The 21,918-nt window shown below is 31.7% G+C and overlaps 2 protein-coding genes across 2 annotated transcripts; one reads left to right on the top strand and one right to left on the bottom strand.

The window, feature by feature from the left end:
* Nucleotides 1–920: 920 nt before the first annotated feature.
* Nucleotides 921–1,537, bottom strand: LOC125859922 (uncharacterized). The gene has a single exon (XM_049539777.1). The coding sequence runs from the start codon at nt 1,406–1,408 to the stop codon at nt 1,094–1,096; it is 315 nt and encodes a 104-aa protein (XP_049395734.1). The 5' UTR covers nt 1,409–1,537; the 3' UTR covers nt 921–1,093.
* Nucleotides 1,538–14,502: 12,965 nt separating this feature from the next.
* On the top strand, nt 14,503–15,168 carry LOC125857737 (uncharacterized). Its single transcript, XM_049537364.1, has one exon. It carries the CDS (start codon nt 14,503–14,505, stop codon nt 15,166–15,168), a length of 666 nt encoding a protein of 221 aa, XP_049393321.1.
* The last annotated feature ends 6,750 nt before the right edge of the window (nt 15,169–21,918 follow it).

Genomic DNA, 21,918 nt, shown 5'->3' on the forward strand with positions numbered 1-21,918 from the left:
CGGTGTGAGTCTACGAGGAGACATGATCTGCTCTTCTCCTTTACCAACTGAGTGGAGTTGGAGTTTAATTTCACACCATCTTCACCTTGCAAAGTCAAAATGTCATTAGATCAATAATTTTCTGGGGCAAATTGATAGTTGAGGTGATCAAGATTTAGCTGATTTTGATCTCTAGTACACGGGTTTCGTTTTTCATTATTAGAAGTAAAAATCTCCGATCGACACCACTTTTTACAGATTCAGTGAGAAGAAAACATTTCAACTGATAATTCTTTGATATCAAATCAAATGAAAAGTAAATAAAAACAAAATTGCTAATTAAAAGGATGACAATTTAAACGTTATTGCTAAAAAATTCACAATATTATTTTAGAAGAATGAACATAAAAGGTTTATTGGGGGTGTTTTAAGGAGTTTTGTTGAGAGTAGTGTGAATCGTACATGTTTTTGTGAAGAATTTGTTAATTTTTGACAAATTTGAACAAAATGATGAAAGTTATCAAATTTTAAATAATTAAAGGATGATTTCTGTTAAAAATAATAATTTAAGAAAGTAATTTAAATCGGGTATAATTTATGTATGTTTTTGGCCAAAAGCTCTTCCGTTTACTTAAATTATATTTTAAACCCCTTTTCATAATATATATATATATATATATAGTCTAAACTATTGAATTCCACATGAAAAGAACTCAATTTGTAACTTCCACGGTTGGTTTTTATTGTAGAACTCAATTTCTGATCATATTACTTTGTCATGCGGTTCGGTTCGAGAGTAAAATTTTTTATTTTTTATTTTAAATTTAGACATGAAAGCTTATATATCTAAAAATTATACACTTATAAATTATAATAACATATTCCAAAGAAATCAAATGGTATGAAAAGATTATGCATGCGCTGCAAGCATGAAACATGTTATGATAAAATAAATTAAATTTATTAAAGAAAATCACAAAGAGCAAACCGTTTACCGGAGAAATATATATAAAAAAAGGCTTTGATTAATTAATCTGTACAGCAGATCAATCTTAAGAATCTACGATAATTAAGGGTGCATTTCTGTAATTAACCTATGCTTAAACTGCGTTAATTAGTCTCCGCCGTCCGGCAGAGTGTTGAGGTCCAAATCACCTTTTCTCACGATTCCCCGTTCTCTCTTCTGTCCAACTGCGACACCGTCAGCACTGTCCGGCGATGCGTTAACGTTTTCCGGCCGAATCTGAGCATTTCTCTGGAGATATTTCACCGCCACATGCATCCTCCGTAAGATCGCGAAGAACTCGTCAACCTCCGCCTCTGACGGCGACTCCTCCTCTTTCACAGTAGCTTCTACCTCATCCTTACTCCGATCTCCGGCGCCGATTGCTGTTCTCTTCCTCTTCTTTTCTCCGTCCATAAGTAGCATTCAAGCCGGCTAGCTGATTAATTGTCAATACTGCTGCTAGTGCAATTACTTCTCTTTATTCTCTCATTAATATAATATAATGTGTATTCGATCTGTTATGTCAATGTTTTCTATGTGTATTTTTTCTCCCTGGCTGGTTGCGGCCTACTGCTGAATGAGAATATAAATGCGTCCGTCCCTCCATTCACAAATTTCATGACGTCAGGTACATGAGGTCATCTTCGGATTCGTAGCATTTTGAGTTTTTCCACAATGCGCAACGTGTAATGCTAGCCCACGCGCTTTACATTTCGTCTAACCCATTTGGATTAATTTAGAAAAAATCGTTTATAAAAAGTAGGGAAAACTGTTTTTAATTTTTAACTTATTTTAAGTTATTTTTTAACTTGTCAAACATTTCTTAACTTATTTGAAGTCATTTTTTACTTATTTTAAGTTATTTTTATATATTGTCAAAAACTTTTAGAAATTAAAAGTTGACTTAAAAAATAGGTTTGATCAACTTTTAAGTCCATCTAAATACCCTCTTAATTTGAGAAGTAAAATACTTTTTACTAAAGTGATTTCGTATTTAGGACTTGAAACTTGAGATAAAATACCTATCACTATCTGCAATTTTTTTTATGGTTCCACACACTTTCTCAAACTTTACTTTTGGTTGTTTGGCCTCGATTTCAATTTATTTGATATAAAGTTTAGAAAATAAATATGTAATACTTTTAATTATGGTAATTGTATTAAAATATCATTTAATTTTGTGATCTTAAACATGTCATGTGAAAGTTAAAGAATTATCAAATAAAAAAAGTAGTTATTTTTTAATAGACTACAAATAAAAGTAAGAGATTCTTTGAAATAGATGGAGTATACGTTTTTCACATTAATAACGAAAAGCGTCATAATTGTCTTTAAAATTTTAAATTTTAACAAAACATGGTCGTTATAGTTTTAGAAATCTTTTGGTATGAGATATAAGATATAATAATTATGTTATAAAATATAAAATTATTTTATCCACTTTTGATTGTCATAGTGAGAAAATAAGTTATCTCATATATAAAGTGAAATTAATTCATCCAAAATTAATTAGTTTGAGATAATTTATTTCCAACTAAACAAGTCCTTCAATTAATAAAGCACAAAAATTTTATATACACCACATATGTGTAGTGCCTTTTTATAGTGCTTGAGTGATTGGCGGAACGACCCAACAAGCATGTCGGCAATTGAAGTTTACGCCCCCTTTATTTGGAGTAGTTCCCATTCTCCGCAATTGGACACACTCTTGTAAAAAAAAAAATAAATAAAAAAATAATTCCTATGCACGATGTTTCCTTGAAAAGGTTAAAAGAAAAAGACTCCATGGAGTCAACATATTTAAATAGAAAAAATCGAACAAGTCACGTTAGTCCAATAATTGTTTATTGAGAAAATTACGCGGTTAAGTAAATTTATACTATTTAATTACTCATCATAGTTATAGTTTGTTATAATTACCACTCGAGATTAACATTATTCATTAATTACGTTGGCTGACTTTGAGTTTGTAAATTAGTCACGTTTGTATATGTATAATTCGCCAGAATATACAAATACATATGTATAATATACATTTATCTAACGTAACCGATATACATATACAATTCACCTCTCTCCCACTCTATGTCATCTCTCGCTCGTCTCTCTCCTCCCTCTCCCAATCTCTCTTGCCATATATACAAATGCATATGTATAATATACAATTATCTAACCGATATACATATACAATTCACCTCTCTCCTACTCTCTGCACTCTCTCGCTCGCCTCTCTCCTTCCTCTCCCAATATCGCTCACCTCTCTCCTCCCTCTCCCAATCTCGCTCGCCTCTCTCCTTCCTCTCCCAATATCGCTCGCCTCTCTCCTCCCTCTCCTAATCTCGCTCTCCTCTCTCCTCCCTCTCCCAATCACGCTTGTCATATATACAAATACATATGTATAAAATTATCTAACCGATTTACATATACAATTCACCTCTCTCTCATTCTTAATTTCCCTCTCTCGGTCGTCTCTCTCCTCTCTCTCCCAGTCTTGCTTGCCTCTCTCCCCCCTATAACATGTAGCTACGAATTGTAATTGTCAAATATAGCTATGAAGAGTAATTAATCTATTTTTGAGTTGCTATATGTGAAAGTTCCTCTTATTTAAATTGCCTTCTAACATAAGATATGAATATTTTATACATATCACATATATATATAGAGTTACGGTCTAGTTGATAGTATTAATTGTTTGAAATCTTTTCGTTAAAATTATGAGGGTTTGAACTAAATCGGAGAATAGTATACCATATTCAAAGTATTATTTTAATTAATCACCGACAAGAGTGTGATATGGAAATGAGAAATGTTCTTCCTCTTTCACTTAAAAAAGACTAATGAAAATATAGTCTAGTTTAATAGTGTGTTAAAACCTTCTAGAATCGACTTCTACAACACGTTATTGAATCATCTAGGTCAGTAAATTTCGAACAAATAAAATATTCAAGTTGGTTGGGTTCATAAGCAATTTTTATCACTGACAGATCAGTAGCATTCTTTCTGTTTTTACATGTGAAAGAAAAATTCCGTCTGGCTTTTACTTTTGTTTACGATAATATATTCAACGTAATTAAACAAATAAGATTATGGAGGATAAGAATAAAATTTAATCAGATCTTACTTTTATCATTGTAAGTACAGGAGAAATTGTTTTTGTTATACTCTTGGTTCAAAAAGTGAAGTACTCAGAAATAGGTTGCATGAAGGAAAAAAAAAATGACACCAAAATATTAAGCTACATGCATATATCAAAATGGAGCAACAGATTACGGAAAACATTGAATTTGTTTTTGCGCGATTACTAATTACTACTATTAATTAAAGATAATAGGACGTATGAGGCGAGATCCATGCCACTCCCACCTAAAGTACCATCACACTCAGCTTTCTACTTATCTTCTATTCGAATTCTCAACCTTCATATCTTTCTATCTAGGGTCAGGTCACATTGAATTGAAGTTGTGTCATGTCATGTCTAATCCCCCAAAAAAATCATCTTTTGAACGTGAACATTCTTAACTTGTCAGTACTTTATCCTACATACTAATGCTAGTCTACCCACTATTCTGTAGAACTTGACCTCAAATTTTGCAATACGTTTTTATCATATAGTACATCGGATGCTAGTTTACATATTGCTCATCCCGTTCTAATACGATGTGCGGCTTTTACTTTGCTTTCTTTCATTAAATTCCATCCGTCTTTTGCATATATTGGTAGGTATGTTTCGTTATTTTTGGTAATTAATTAGTGTGCTGTAAACAATGTGGAAACTCTGCTTGTATAAAACAAAGATGTGGAGATGGAATCTGCACCAACCAAGTGACTGACTTTGGAAATTTTGACTTCGTTTGGTTGTTTCTGTATTCAAATCAAAGGAGGAGCAAGAATTTTGACTCGATAATTTTAAATTTTAAAACCACGATTTATTCATCAATTTTTGACAAATTATTATACGTATATTCCATACATGTTTATTATAAATATAAATTTAAGTCAAATTTTTTGAATCTTTTCAAATCCGTAAGCAAAATTATTATACGTATATTTCATACATGTTTATTATAAATATAAATTTGAGCCAAAATTTCTGAATCTTATCGAACTCGTAAGCAAAATTATGGCTCCGCTCTTAATTAGAATAGTCCACAAGCAAGGAGGTGACTAGAAGGTGTTTGAAGGGTAGGTAATCCTATAATATTAATGTAAAAGAATAATGTATTAATTAGTTGAATATGACCCATACTTTAGCTCCTTCCAAGGAAATAAGAAGGAAAAAAAATAGTAAAAAGAAGAAAATATAAAGTCATTCACTAATGTATTTCTTCACCAAATGACTCTTTGCCTTTTTAAAAAAAAATGTTCAACATGAAAAAATTAAGTATTCCTTGCATTATATTTTTTTTTTATTCTTTCTAAAAAAAAAAAACATATCAATAACATCTTCAGTTTAGTTTCACAAGTCAGGTCTGAAAAGAATAAACTATACATAAACTTTTGCCTTTTTTTTTTTGGGGACAGATAGATTGTTCGATAAAAATAGGGTATAACAAAAAGAATGTTAATATATATAATTTTAAAGAGATTATTTTTAACTTAAAAATATCTAAAACTAATTAATTTATTTTAGATTTCAAATTCTTCATTTATTTATTAATTTTGGGACCGAATCAAATGGTCCACAAAATTGAAATAGAGAGAATAATTAAAGTTAAATAAAGAGTATTAAAATTCAAAAAGAATATTTGAAAGTTGAAATAGTACATGGGACGAAGATTTCACTTGGAGAAAAACTCAAAATTTTGTGGTGAAAACCTTTATTCTACTTAAAATACTCCTACATTAATTACTTCAAGTTCTAATTTTATGTTAAAGTTGAAATCATGAATAGAATTATAAAATAAACTAGACATAGAGTCTGTGTCAGCACGAACCCAATATATGCTACTCTTTCCATTTTAATTTATGTGACACAAATAATGAAATGTAGAGTCCAAATTTTTATTATATATTTCAAATTGTTAGTTATTATGATTTAGGTATATATACGACTATCTAATAAGGGGTTAGAAGTAGAGGTGTACAAGCCAAACCGTAAAGTCAAACCGAACTGATGAACCAAATCAAACCGAAAAAAAAAATCGATTTGTGGTTTGGTTTGGTTGGTTTGGTGGTTGAAAAAAAAATCGACCACTCTTGGTTTGGTATTAAAAGAAAAAAGTTAAACTGAACCCAAACCAAACTGACATAAATATATATATATATTATGTCGGTTTGGTTTGGGTTCGGTTTAACTTTTTTTCTTTTAATACCAAACCAAACCAAGAGTGGTCGGTTCTTACTTTATTTTATTTTATTTATAGATAAAAAATATTATTTATAATCTACTTTGTTAATATATTTTTAGTTAGTTTATAGTTTTCAATGTTTATATATTTTATTTCAAATTTGGGCTTGTAAAATTTGTAAATATTTTATTTTGTATTAAAATTCGAAGTGACAATTATATTGTTATAGTTTTTCAAATTCAAAGTTAACAATTTACTTTGTAAATATTTTGTTTTGTATTCAGTTTGCATGTAGCCTTTAATCTTATTAATTCAACATAATGAGCGTTGATATTTCAAAAAATATATTTTGTACTCATGTGAATTTTACTGTCTTTTCAAAAATTTCTATTCATTTAACATTTTTTAAGTTTAGCTTATCACACAGGTAAGCGAAAATATATTTGATCTCTTTTTCAAACAACGTATAGTTGTAAAAAACCAAAATAACCGACTAAAGCCGAAACCGCAAAACCGACTTTATGTGATTTGATTTGATTTTTAGATTTAATAAACCGAAATAATTGGTTTATATTTTTTTAATGAAAAAACAAACCACACCGACCTATGTACACCCTAGTTAGAAGTACCCATGCCATTAAAATTGCATGAAAGTTTTTTTTTTTGGTATTAAATTATTACATCAGTGCTTCATACATAGCTTTTCGACACAAGGCCCACAACCAATTACATATAACTGATTGTAATTGATGAAACATTGATGTATTTATTTTATTATAAAGAATACATCAGCGTATAGTTGATACTGGATACATAAAATTGTGAATTATATATAGATACAAATAGTTAGGAATAAGTGAGGGAAAAGCGAGTGAAAGAAGTAGTTTTAAGTGAGATACATTTATCAGGTACAATGTATCTAAAGAAAAACTCAAAAATATATGTAATTATGAAACTATCATTTCATTGAGTAATTAACACCTAAATTAGCGTGTTTTATGAAACTTTCTCAAATTTTAATGAGTTAGTATGGGCTACATTAATAATGGTTAAGTTTGGACATAATTCAACTAAATCCATTTATTTCTAGTAGCTCAAAGCAGTCCATAGATTTAGCCCAAAGTGAGGGCAGGCTTTTAATTCAATTTGTGTTTTTTCTAATTCCTTGATGGATGTTTAGCATTAGGTTCAGTTGAATTTCTCCAAGATTATTCTGCTTGTCGCACTACCAATAAACATAACCTTTGTTGTTAATAATAATAATAATAATAAAGATAACATTTAAAGGATATTCGAGATTCTTTATTTATGTGTATGAATATGTTCACTAAAAAGAAATTCACTTATTTTTCAAAAAACATTTTCTATAAAATCATTTTTAGTGGAACACATTTCCTTTAGTACAAAACACACTAATGTCCCTTAAAATTCTTTTCCTAATCCGATATGAAATCCTTGTAAGTGTAATAAAATTTACATATTTTATCATTATAATTTATACACTAGTATTTAGTAATTGGGATCATTTCATTATTTATGGCTACTAAAAATAATTAAAGATCTAAAATTTATTTATACAAAAAATGAATAAAAAGCAAGCAAAAGAATTATTATATGATGTATATATATATATATATACATATATATATATGGGTGTATACAGGAGGGGGTCATCGGATTCACGTGAACCCATGGTCCCCTTCCGAAATCATATATAGTAGTGTTATATTTTTTAAAAATATTTAAATATAGATGCGTGAACCCAGACTCGAAGTATCATATAATGTAGTATTATGATGATTGGGTGTACCTCTCTAGGTGAGGTTAGAAATTTGAATCTTTTATCTATCTTGTTTTAGTTTTCTTTCTAAGATTTTGTAACTGTTTTGGATAAATAAAAGTTAATTTTGGACCTATGATTTTAAAATTTTAATGGTTTTCAGTAAAAAGAATCTAACCGATCAAATTTATGTCTCAGATCCACCTTTTTGTAATAGTGCACCCATTATCTATAAATCATGAATACGCCTCTCTCTCTCTCTCTCTATATATATATATATATTTGACGGTCCAACAATTTTCAAACTATAGATAAAATATTTGTTATTTCTCTCTTTTAAATTTTTTTTTTTTTGTCTTTCTTTCTAATTTTGAAAGACTAAAAATTTCACCTTACAATTTTATATATGACATAATTATATTTAATTTCTTTCATCATCAATGCTATTAATCTCTTTTTCTATACTCCCTTAATCTCGTCACTAATATTACTAGTGTACTTGTCTGCGCTTCACGACCCAACAATGGACGTGATGACACTCGTCTTATCCCACCAAGACAAGTCAGCCTAAAACTCAACCATTACAATAAAATGTGAAAACTTTATAATCAACTCAAAAATACCCCCAAAAATCTGGTTGTCACGTGTACAAGCCTCTAAAGTATATATTACAATTGATTCAAAAGAAAAACACAAGTCTCAAATGACCTTGTTTCTATAATAGAACAAGATCATAAATGGGAGTAAGAAAGTCTGTTGAGTTGACAAATAGCTACCTCACAAATCTCCAAGAAGCCTCGGAAAAGAGGAGAATATATCACAAAGGTCTGGGCTAGTAACCTACAAAAAAATGTAGTAGCAAGGGGCTCAGCAAGTAAACCTCTAAACACAAGTTAAGGGGATAGAATACGGGTACTCCTTTACACACCAACCGAACCTCCACAACTATAACCTGCATAAAACCAACTCAACCTAACAGTTCACAATTTGCAAAGCACATAGCTCAACAACTACACTCTAACAATTTTATATCCTCAACAACAACACTTTAACAGTTTCATATCCTCAACAACAACATTCTAACAATTGCATATCTTCAACAACAGGTTCAATATTCATCAGTCACAAGTTCCACAGAAAGGTACTTACAAGATCAGCAACACACAAGATCAAGTTCACCAATAATAAAGATATGCAATGCAATGTCAAGTGTAGTGATGCATGTCTGACCTAACGATACACACCCCTTGTTTTTCAGTCCGGGACCTATGAGGGACATATCTATCCATGCATCCATCATGGCGCGCGATACGACCCTCGATAATAGTAACCATCACGGAGCGCAATACGTCTCTCGAAATATAGTATCCGTCACGGCGCGCGACACGTCCCTCGAAATATAGTATCTATCGCGGCGCGCGATACGTTCCTCGAAATTGTACATCCTCTTTAATTTCTTATTTTTTCTCAGTTCACATAACACTTGTCACAACCATGTCATAGAACAATGCAAATGACATGTTCACACAAATAATGAGGAGATGACCATTTTCATAACATTGCACAATTCACAACAACACAATCATGATACAACATCAACAATGATTCAACAAGTCTTCACCCATTCTCAACACATCACAAACAATTAATCACATTGCCTTTTATTACCCCTTATTCATCATTAGAATTAATCAATGTGGACAATTCAACTCATCACCAAGTCTCATTACCCCCAAACACATATTACAAGGAAATACACGAATTTCATACACTTAACAAGGGTTTAGAAATATACTTGCCTCAATTGATTCACAATTCACTCCGAGACTTGAGCCTTCCCTTTTCGTTGAGTTTCCAAATCAATGTAATCTATTCAAGTACATAACCACAATGAGATTTCAAAACTAACAACACTCATATTACTATGTGTCTAGTCTAAACCCAAAAGCTCACCCAAATCTGTAACAAGCTCTTAATATTTTCCAAGTTTCAAGGATAAGGTCAAGTCTTAATTCCTCCAATTATTATAAATTTAAAGGTATTCAAGTAATATAAAACCCCTAATATTTAATTACTTATCTCAATATATTAAAACTAGAATAATAATGTAACCATAACAAGAAAATTAATGCACGAAACAAAAATCCAATTTACCATCAAGTAACCAGACAGTGACGTGAATTTGGGAAAACAAAGTAACCACGCATCTTATACCCCTAACTACTATCTAATAATTTGTTAATTGTAAGTCAAACTTGTGGTTGTGCAAATTCTCAAGTGAAAATGTACTATTTCTATACAAATAATATTAAGAAAGTGCACTACCTACTACAGTTATCAACATTTAACCAATCAAAACTATTAACTTTCTCACTTTTAATCCTATGAAATTGTTCCACCTACACTGTCTAGGAGAATTTCCAAGTTCCAACTCCAATCTGTTTCAGCTAACGCACATAACCACAAAACATATAATTAAGACATGAATTAAGTTATCCCAATCCAATAAATAAATGGAACAATAAAGTTTAACAATTACTAGAACGTGAATTCTTCTGATTTTCCGTCGACCACCCTTAGCACTTATTTATTCAATATCATAAACTATGAAGACCTACTACTACTTATCAATTGTTTTGCACAACCACAATAACTTACGCTTACTAAGAATTGTATAGACCCAATTTTCAGCCAACTTAATTTTGTACCCTCAGAAAACAAGGATCATCTCATTTTTTACCAGTCCATTTAGTTATGATTAGTATTCATACCATGTACACTAATATATACGAATAAGAAAGAATAATTAGATAGATTTTTACCTAAAGGCACTCCCGCTTCCTCCTTTGAAATTGAGCATCGTCATAGGGTTTCTCTCTTTCTTGTTGTGACTAAAAGAAATAATATCCCCTTTATTTACTTATGGTTTTATTAGTTTACATGGGTTAAGTGGTATTAATTATACTATACCACTTGACCCATTAATCACCAACTGAAATTAATTATTTAAAATCAACCGCCAACTAAATAATCGTATTAACAAATAACTCAAAAATTTCCAAACCAACTTCTCAAATTGATCAAAAGTGACTTGGGATAACTATTGAGATGAGTAAAACGGTAATTTTATAATAAAAAATCAAAACTGATTTTCTGGGTCATTACAACGCGGTTATAAGAAAAACTTAAATATATTTTAAAATAATTAATTTCACTATTTGATAAATGTTTTAATAAATAATATAATAAAAGAGAGAAACACAAATTAAAATACGACTTCAATATTACTTATTCAGAAAAATTGCTAAAAATAAATTTTCATACTGATAAAAAAGTTGAAAATATAAACGTTGATATGAAAAGTTAAAATGTTGTTCTCTCTCAATCTATTATTATAATATTATCGTGGTAATTATTATAAATAAATTGGAGTAATAACTATACAAATGATAACACCTTCTTTAATGTAGACAAAATAAAAGAAACTTTTATTTTGCTTTCAATAATAATAAATTTAATAAACATTAATATATATTCAAATTTATTATGGTAAAAAGAAAAAAGGAAAAAATATTACTCTTATTATTCTTATTAACACTCCATTTATGTTGTTAAGAAGAAAATTAATTTATATATATGATATTTGTTTTTAACACATTTTAACATAAATTTGTTATTGAGAAAATTAAATTATGGAATTTAAAGTTTTTCTCGAACAAAAAAAGAGTTATGGATTATATATATATATAAATCTTAATTTTACTATACATATAAATTTGATCATTTTTTTATAGATATTTTTATAATGCCCCTATTTATAGGAAAACAATATGAAATATCAAATGATATTATGAATATGATTATTAATATAATTTAGGAGTTATGATCATCAAAAGTCATTAAAGTACGGAACATAAAGATACTTGAATTTTTATATTTATGAACCAATGGAGGAGCAGTAATTGATAACAATGTAACTAAATCATTTTTATCCTAAACAATTACTTTTGTATTTTAATTTTTGACTAAACATATTGTAATAGTGATCTTTGAAAATCTCAAAAACTTGAGAACTTCTAATATTAATAATATAAAAAAACTAAAAATATGAAGACTACAAAGTTCCATATCAATAAACATCTTTTTATAAATTATACAATATTATACAAATTATGAATTAACTTTACATTCTCATGTTCTATCATAATAGTTATTAGAGGTTGATTTACATGACTACAAAATTATATATACATGCTTTATTGAGTAGCATACATGTGTGTGTTGATTTTCTTTTCAACTTCTATTTTCAAAAATATCCTAACATGAAAACATAATAAGTTAATCATACAACAACAACAATAACGACAAAAATATAAAAAATGAAGGTAACTAATCAAATAAAAACTTTATAGAATATTTAATTTTGAGTTAAAGATAAAGGGAGGAACTTGTTATCAACATTACATAATGCTCCAAAAACTACAAAAAGAAGAAATTAAAATCTCTATAAACTACAAAGAGAAGCAAAGAGAAAAAATGAAACAGTTTTTTCTAAAAAAATTAATTGTTATTCATAATATCATGAATTCAAAAATAATAATATTGAATGTATAATTGCAACAGAGAAAAAGTGATAACCATATTAGGCATATCAAATAGTTTACCTTGTAAAATCGAATTGCACAGAAATATCTAACAATCTTCATCTTGCAAAATCAGATCAAAGAAGACAAAAAATTAACTAATAAAAGAGATAAAAGATGAAGAATAAGGAAAAATGTAAAAAATATAATCATCACATATGTCTCAAAATAGATTTTTATAAGTGTGATTTTGGGATGTCATAAATTTGTATATTAAATTATTTGAGGGTTATGAATATGAAAGGTTAGGAGTTATGAAATTTATTAATATCTATTAAGAGTAATATTTATTTAATTGAAGAGGTAAGAAAATAAAATAATTGAAAGAACTAAGTGAAAAATGCCAATAAAATCACAAAAAAAAAAGATAAATAAGAATGAAGCCCTTAGTGAGCGTCACATCACCGTTTTCATATTCAGCTTTATTATAATATATAGATTTATTTCATTTCCTTACATTACTCATTTTCCTTTTTTGTTCTTTTTGACTTCTTTTATTTATTTAGCCACTGAAATTAACTATTGTAACTCTATAAGCTTTGCATTTTATTTTTACAAAATTTGATTTGTCATTTTTTTTAAAAAAATTTCATCACCTGTTCTTCTAAAGATCCATATCTTCTTCTATATATAAGTACTAAAGTTGAACAATAAAAAAATGAAGTAACATATCTGATATCTCTCTTTTCTTATTAGTTATTTGGATTTTATAGAAAGTGTACAAAGTCAATAATAAACCAGTATTGTTAGACCGAGGAAGTAGTATATAATGAAAAACACGGGCATGAAATTTTGCATTCTCTTTCCAAAGTTAACTTGTGACTTGTGAGATCCTCATTGGTAAACTCTTCTCTTCGTCTATTCTGTTTTGTTATTTATATACTAATATGTTGTGAATTAAAACTCAATTATTATTTTTTTGTGTAATTATGGATCGTGTTGTTAATCCTATACCAGTGAATGTCACATTAAAATGATGGAGACCTATTTAGTATCATGAGCCTGATTAAATCAAGTTTTTGCAATCTGCTTGACCACCTTTTAATTCATGATTAAAACTTTTATTTTCTTCGTTTAGGTCGCTTGCTCTCTAATGTTTTATAGATTCGTGTTGGAATACTAAATTTATGTTAAAGGTACGTTCTCAATGCACTCACTTATTTAGCAAATGAGAACTTTAGTTGTGTTGCGTATAGTTAGTATCTTCAAGTTTATTAAAGACCTTAGTAACTCAGTTGATTGACTACTTGAATTTATAGCTTATTTATAAGAGTTTTGATTTTCTACCTTGTAATTTCCTTCGCTTCGCCGTTTCCCTTTACTATTAAGATATATGGTTTAGTTTTATACTTAGTTTTATGTATAAGCTGGAAAGTAATTACAATAGCTGAGCTGTCAAAGTTAGTTAGAAGTGCTGTCAGAGTTAGTTAGAAGTGCTGTCAACTGAACATTCTAGAAGTTGATTTCAAGCATCTAATTAGTTAGTGTTAGATATTTTTTTCTCATCATGTATATAATGTTGAACAGTTAGCATGAATGAATTAATTTTCATTTCCCCAAATTACAAATTGTATATTCCTCTCTGTTCTTATCCCTCAGTTACAGTTTTTGCTCAAGTATTCATCAATGGGGAACTGTGATTCTCCTCAGTTCAACATGGTATCAGAGCCGTGAAGGTTCGATTACTTTTGTTTCCGCACTCAATAGTCTTCAGTTCTCAATTTTCATCTCAACTCTTCAGCTTCGATCTCCATTTTTTGTTCTTCTTCATTTCATCTCATTGTTTTTCACTAAATTCATCACATAATGGATGAAAATCAAGCTCCAGAAGCCAACAATCCAGCACCAGTCCAGACTGTTGTCGATTTGAACAGTGTTTTCTATATGCATCCATCTGAAAGTGCTGGATCTGCAATTATTCCAGTGATTTTTGATGGATCTGGCTATCGATCCAGGAGACGAGGTGTTCTTCGAGCACTATCTGTCAAAAACAAAACAGGTTTCATCAATGGCAAGGTTGATAAGCCGTCTCCAAATTCAGCACTTCTCACTCAATGGGAGAGATGTGACGACATGGTCACTTCATGGATTCTAAACTCACTTTCGAAGGACATTGGGGATAGTCTTCAATATGTTAATAATGCTAGGGAACTCTGGGTGGAACTAGAGGATAGGTATGATCAACCAAATGGTGCGAAACTGTATCAACTCCAGCGTGAGATCAATGATCTTAGCCAAGGCAACCTCGATGTCACTGGATATTACACTCAACTCAAGAGGCTATGGGAGGAACTGAGCACTTTGGATACAAGTTGCCAGTGCACCTGTTTATGCATTTGTGGAGGAAAGGTGAAAATGCACAAGGCTGAACAAGACAGGAGGCTTATTCAGTTCCTTATGGGGTTAAATGAGGCTTTCACAATAGTGAGAGGAAGTATCCTGATGATGAATCCACTGCCTACTATGGCTTAGGCATTTTCTATTCTTGTCCAGGAAGAGAGGCAAAGAGAAGTCAAGCCCCACAACAAATTCAACATGGAATCAACATCCCTTCATGTCAATGCTGCTAGCACTAGCACCAATTTCAGGACAAACTATGTCTCATCATATAAGAATGATGGAGGCAACAGACCTCCAAATAGATCCAACCTATTTTGTGACTATTGCAGGAAGCCTGGACACACTAGGAACAAGTGCTACAAACTTCATGGATTTCCCCCGGATTTCAAGTTTACCAAAGGGAAGAATGCAGGCACAGCAGCTATTGCTCATGGTTACCCTGAAGACACAATGAACAAAGGAAAAGGTCCTGTTGAGAGTGCTGAAGGATCTGTTTATAAGAGGCAAGGCCAACTTCTTACAAGGCAGCAGTTTGATCAGTTGGTGCACCTTCTCCAACATGTTCAAATTCAAGAAGACAGTAACACTACAACAGGGATTGTGAATGACAACACAGGTGGAGCTGTGAACTTTGCAGGTATTCTAGCATGTTGTTCTTCAATTTCCGATATTGGTAATCTGTCATGTAAGTGTTTCAAACTATCTGTTGACTCTTGGATTATAGACTCAGGGGCCACACACCACATGACCTTCAACAAATCCTTACTTACAAATATAAGACACTTACCTTACCCATTCCTAATTACTCTACCTAATGGTTACAAGGTAAAGGTGACTGAGATTGGTGATGTATGCTTGAATCCATCACTGACTTTGTGGAAAGTATTGTTTGTGCCTAGTTTCAAGTTCAATTTAATATCAGTCCATTGTCTAGCTTCACATCTCAAAGGTGTTGTTAGTTTCAATAAATTTTCTTGTTTGATGCAGGGCCCTTCACTGAAGAGCCCTCTGGAGATTGGTAGAGCAAGGAATGGACTGTATTTCCTATGCTCAAAATGCCACACTTCTTGTCCTAGTCACACTTCTACTACTCTAAGAAATGCTACATTCATGCCTTCTTCTTCTTCTAGTTTAACTAGTCTTTCTGTTCATCCAGTTTCTTCTTGTAAGAGTTCATGTAATCTTCTGAATTTCAGTTCTGATGTAAGCACCTCAGATGCACACACCAACACACCTGTAAGATCCATATGTTGTTCAACTAATAAAATTGTTTCTCCTGTTCCTACTGCTGCATCTTATGCTTCTACTGGCAACAATCCTTTCATAACATGCATATCTCATGGAAATAGTGTTGACCACTTATGGCATAATAGATTGGGACATGTGCCTTTTATAAAAATGAAAAGGATTTCCTCCATCCCAATAACCTTTTCGTCCAAACAACCTTTCATGTGTACTGTTTGTCCAATGGCCAGACAGACTAGACTCCCATTCCTAACAAAAACCATTGTCTCCAGCTCCAAACCTTTTGATCTCCTTCACATGGACTTGTGGGGACCCTATCACGTTTCAACCCATGACAATTACAAGTATTTTTTGACCATAGTTGATGACTTTAGCAGATCAACATGGACTCACCTTTTAAGTTGCAAAACTAACACACTTCATGTCATGAGCTCTTTTGTAACTCTTGTGGAAAACCAATTTAACACCACTGTCAAGTCAATTAGGACTGACAATGGGACAGAATTCACCAATAATGAGACAAATAAATACCTCCAAAACAAAGGAATAATACATCAAAAATCCTGCCCATACACACCACAACAAAATGGTGTGGTTGAAAGAAAACATAAACATCTCCTTGAAGTTGCCAGAGCCCTTTTATATCAGTCCAAACTTCCCACCAAGTATTGGGGAGAGTGTATTCTGACAGCAACCTACTTGATCAATAGACTCCCAAACTCAGTTTTTCATAATAAAACCCCTTTTGAGACATTATACAACACACACCCCACCTATTCTCATCTCAAATCCTTTGGATGCTTATGCTTTCCTACCCTGAAGACTCATAAAGCAAAATTTGACCCCAGATCCACACCTCACATCTTCATTGGATACCCTTTCAACACAAAAGGTTACAAAGTCCTTGATATATGCACTAAGAAGATACATGTTTCCAGGGATGTGGTTTTTTATGAAAATGTCTTTCCTTTTGCATCTTGTGATTCTGAGTCTCCTGAGTCTGATACAAGTTTTTCCACTGTATTAAAGAAATTCACCTCTGCTTCAAATGTATTGAGCTCAACTAATAATTCTAATAATATTTTTGACAATAGTGATGTTTTGGATGATAGCACCACCTCAAATGTCATCTTACCTGAACCTACCTCACCACCTGCACCTGTCTCACCACCTGAAACACTACCAACTGATCAGCCATCAAATGAACAATTATCAAGAACTCACATTTTGCCAGAAACCACCACTCATCAAAACCAATTACCAAACACCAGAAAATCCAGCAGACCACATGTTGTTCCTGCTTATTTGAAAGAATATGACTACTCCCTACCTTCCTCAACACACCACTCTTCCCCTACAAATCATTATTCACTCACAAGTTTCAACCAAGATAGTCAACAGCTGGTTAGAAATGTTTTTCATGACAGGGAACCAGTTTCATATGAAGATGCAGTGTCTGACCCTGCTTGGCAAGCAGCAATGACATCTGAATTTGAAGCCCTGTATGCCAATCACACTTGGGACTTAGTTAAACTGCCTGTGGGGAAGAAAGCAATAGGTTGTAGGTGGGTTTATAAAATCAAGCATAAAGCTGATGGGACAATAGAGCGATATAAGGCCAGATTGGTTGTGAAGGGATATACTCAACATGCTGGTATTGACTATAATGAAACCTTCTCACCAGTGGTCAAAATGACCACTGTTAGGACACTGATCAGCTTAGCGGTAAAGAAAGGGTGGGATATGTATCAGTTGGATGTAAATAATGCCTTCCTTCATGGAGACTTATATGAGGAAGTGTACATGGACATACCTCCAGGTCTCATGGTGCAAGACACAGGATTGGTTTGTAAACTCAAGAAGTCTTTGTATGGTTTAAAACAAGCAAGTAGACAATGGTATGACAAATTGGCTCAAGTATTGTGCTCAAGAGGCTATTCTCATTCAGACAGTGACTACTCTTTGTTTTACAGAAAGATTGGTTCTTCTCTGGTTTTCGTTGCTGTTTATGTAGATGATGTGATCTTGACAGGCACTGATGAGCATGAAATCACTTCCTTGAAGGCATTCCTTCATGAAGAATTCAAGATAAAGGACCTGGGAAGACTTCAGTACTTCCTAGGATTGGAGATACTTTACAAAGATACAGGAGTTCTAATTTCTCAAAGAAAATTCACCACATATTTGTTGCAGGAGTTTGATTGTTCAGACTGTAAACCAGCTATGTCCCCCCTAGAATCCACAGTCAAGCTCAAGGCTAATGAGGGTGCTCTACTGAAAGACCCTACACATTACAGAAAGCTGGTAGGTAAGCTGAATTTTTTAACCAATACAAGGATAGATATCGCCTTCAGTGTCCAACATCTTAGTCAATTTCTCCAATCTCCTAGAGAACCACACCTCAAAGCTGCATATCATGTGTTGAGATATCTTAAGGCTGATCCTTGCCTGGGAATTTTCCTATCTAACAGTACAGATTGTAGCGTTACTGCATATTGTGATTCAGACTGGGCTTCGTGTCCTGATTCTAGAAAGTCAGTTAGTGGTTACATTGTCTTGATGGGTGATAGTCCCATCAGTTGGAAGTCCAAGAAACAAACAACCATCTCATTGTCCTCAGCAGAAGCAGAGTACAGGGCTGTTAGAAAGGTAGTGGGAGAACTGGTGTGGCTGGAGAGACTGCTGACTGAATTACACCAACCATGTAACTTGCCTGTGTCTGTTTTCTGTGATAGTCAGGCAGCTGTTCATATAGCAAGAAACCCTGTGTTCCATGAGAGGACAAAACATATAGAGGTGGATTGCCATTTTGTCAGAGAAAAGCTACAAGAAGGCCTCATTGTACTTCACCACATACCAACTGGAGATCAACTGGCTGATGTTCTGACAAAACCTTTACCTAGTGCTCAACACTCTATTTTACTCCACAAGCTGGCTGTGAGTTACTCACCTCCAACTTGAGGAGGGGTATTAAGATATATGGTTTAGTTTTATACTTAGTTTTATGTATAAGCTGGAAAGTAATTACAATAGCTGAGCTGTCAAAGTTAGTTAGAAGTGCTGTCAGAGTTAGTTAGAAGTGCTGTCAACTGAACATTCTAGAAGTTTATTTCAAGCATCTAATTAGTTAGTGTTAGATATTTTTTTCTCATCATGTATATAATGTTGAACAGTTAGCATGAATGAATTAATTTTCATTTCCCCAAATTACAGATTGTATATTCCTCTCTGTTCTTATCCCTCAGTTACAGTTTTTGCTCAAGTATTCATCAATGGGGAACTGTGATTCTCCTCAGTTCAACATTTACCCTACTCCTGTATGATAAAAAATTTAGCTGTCTATATATATATTTATATAGCCCCACATAAATGGTCAAGGACATGAACTATGTACATACCTCATCCCAAATGCACAAGGACAATACCATGCATATTGTCGCTGAAATTGCTAAGGTGACTCGTCAATTTCTTGAACCAAGCGTTACTGATCTTTGTCCTTTTAATATATAGTTCAATCCTTGTTTCTACGAGCTTTGAAGAATCACTTGGTGCTAAACAAGGTATATACTAGTACCTATGTATGTATTTGAAAGAAGATAAATTGGGTAAAAAATAAGTTCAAAGTTCGAAGTGATTGACATGAAATTTTGGTATACTTCCGTGTCTCACAAACCAAAAAGTAAAGTTTCTAAGAAAACGGACTCATCGAAAGACGAGAGCCACGGGGTGTTACGATACCAATGCTTGGCTATCAACATTACATGCCAGAAATATTTGTTTTGCAATAAATATTTCCTAAGATTGCTTTCACTTTCGATGTTTAGTTATGAATGGAAATAAATTTACATAATCTAACTATTTTTAAAAAGAAAAGAAAACAGACGACCAAATTAAAAATGAAAGGAGTATTGCTCATTGTAACTTTAAGTAATATCAAGTTGCTATCGATTTTAGTGGAGGATTGATATAGTATTTTTTGATAGGAAATCGTAAAATAAATATTTAGTTGAAAAAATAATGCATATATATAATCATTTAAAATTAGTCAAATTAATATCATAATCTTTAATATAAGATTTTGTTTGAGTCTTTATAATTTAGAGTTTGTTAACTCTAGGGTATTTATGGTCTCTTGAGATAACAATAAAGAAATTATCAGTTTCAAAATATAATGAAGGATATAAGTGGTCTATTTCACATAGTTTAGGAGTAATTTTGACGCTTTTCCATAAATAAAAAGAAGATGAGTCAGGGTATATATGCACCAATTATTTAACTAAAAGAGATATATTTATTCTAAATCGCAAAATTAAGAGGTATATTGTTATGAACACCAACTCAGCTGAAGTTGCACATACCCCTAGTCGAGTCAGCTGCCAGGTCAATATTCCTCAAGTAACAGAAAGCGTGAAGTGTGAAACAAGAAATTAGGAGAGTTGACACTACATATAAATACCCAGTAGCATAAGCATTGGAGTAGAAAAGTTTTATGTGAAAGTTCTGTATCCCCTCACCCCCATTCTTCTGTCGTTCTCATCTCCTTCTTTGTATCTTTTAATTTCCCTGCAATTCATTATCAGTCCTATTTCCCTTTGTATTTGACTGTTAGCAATACAATTACTACTTGGTGTCATTGAGTACATATCGACAATAATTTTATTTTTATTAATATATTATTATTCACTTTGAAGTTTGGTACAACACCGAAATTACAATTCTCTAAAATGTCAGTGTGTTTTTGACACTTATCTCTAACGAAAAAGAAATAAGAATTCTATAGTTTCCATAAACATTCGACGATGAAACTCTATAGTGTTTCTTGAAATTGTCATTTCTTTCCCAAAGTTTCCACTTTCTAGGGGGGGAAAGAACAGAGTGATGTTCTATTCTTTAATACTTCTATTTACTGTAAGAGTTTTTTTCCAGTTTCATTTAAATTTATTTTTTATTTTTTTAATTGCATATAATTAAAAAACATTAATAATAAAAATTCACATAATAATATTATTATTTATAAGAATAAAGATTAATTCTTTTTAATAAGAGGTTAGACATTTATTTGCAATATATTAGTTGGATGTTGATGTAAAAAATTTACTTATTAATATGAAAATTTGAGTTGTTTAATTCAAAGTTCTAAAATATTTTTGAGAAAAATGTAAGCACTTCTTCTTTATTTATTTTTAATTTTTTTTTATAAGGTTCAATATTATTTCAAATGAATTTAAAATCACAACAAAAAATACTTTGATGCCTCAAAATTTTGGAGCCTAAGGCAAACACTTTACTAGCTTTACCTTGAGCCGCACCAATTGTTACTGCTGTATATTTTGTTGTTTGTTCTTTGTGGAATCACACTATCAGCAGCGCATGAAAATTGCGAATATGTGAGATATGAATTAAGAACCTGCGGAAAGAAGAAGAGATGCAAATGTTTTGATTAATGGTTTTACTTAATTGTATACTACTTTTGTACTAAGAATCCTAGGATTTTTGATGATCTAGTATTGATTTAAGGGAGATCGTATAAAATAGCAAATTATTAATTCAAATTAAATGTTATAATCACAGTTTCATTTAATACTAATCCGTAGCAAACCCTTGTCATTCGCCTCTTTCCCCAGAAATCTCCTTCGC

The sequence above is a fragment of the Solanum stenotomum genome, chromosome 3 (assembly GCF_019186545.1).
Source record: "Solanum stenotomum isolate F172 chromosome 3, ASM1918654v1, whole genome shotgun sequence".
In the NCBI taxonomy this organism is placed as follows: Eukaryota; Viridiplantae; Streptophyta; class Magnoliopsida; order Solanales; family Solanaceae; genus Solanum; species Solanum stenotomum.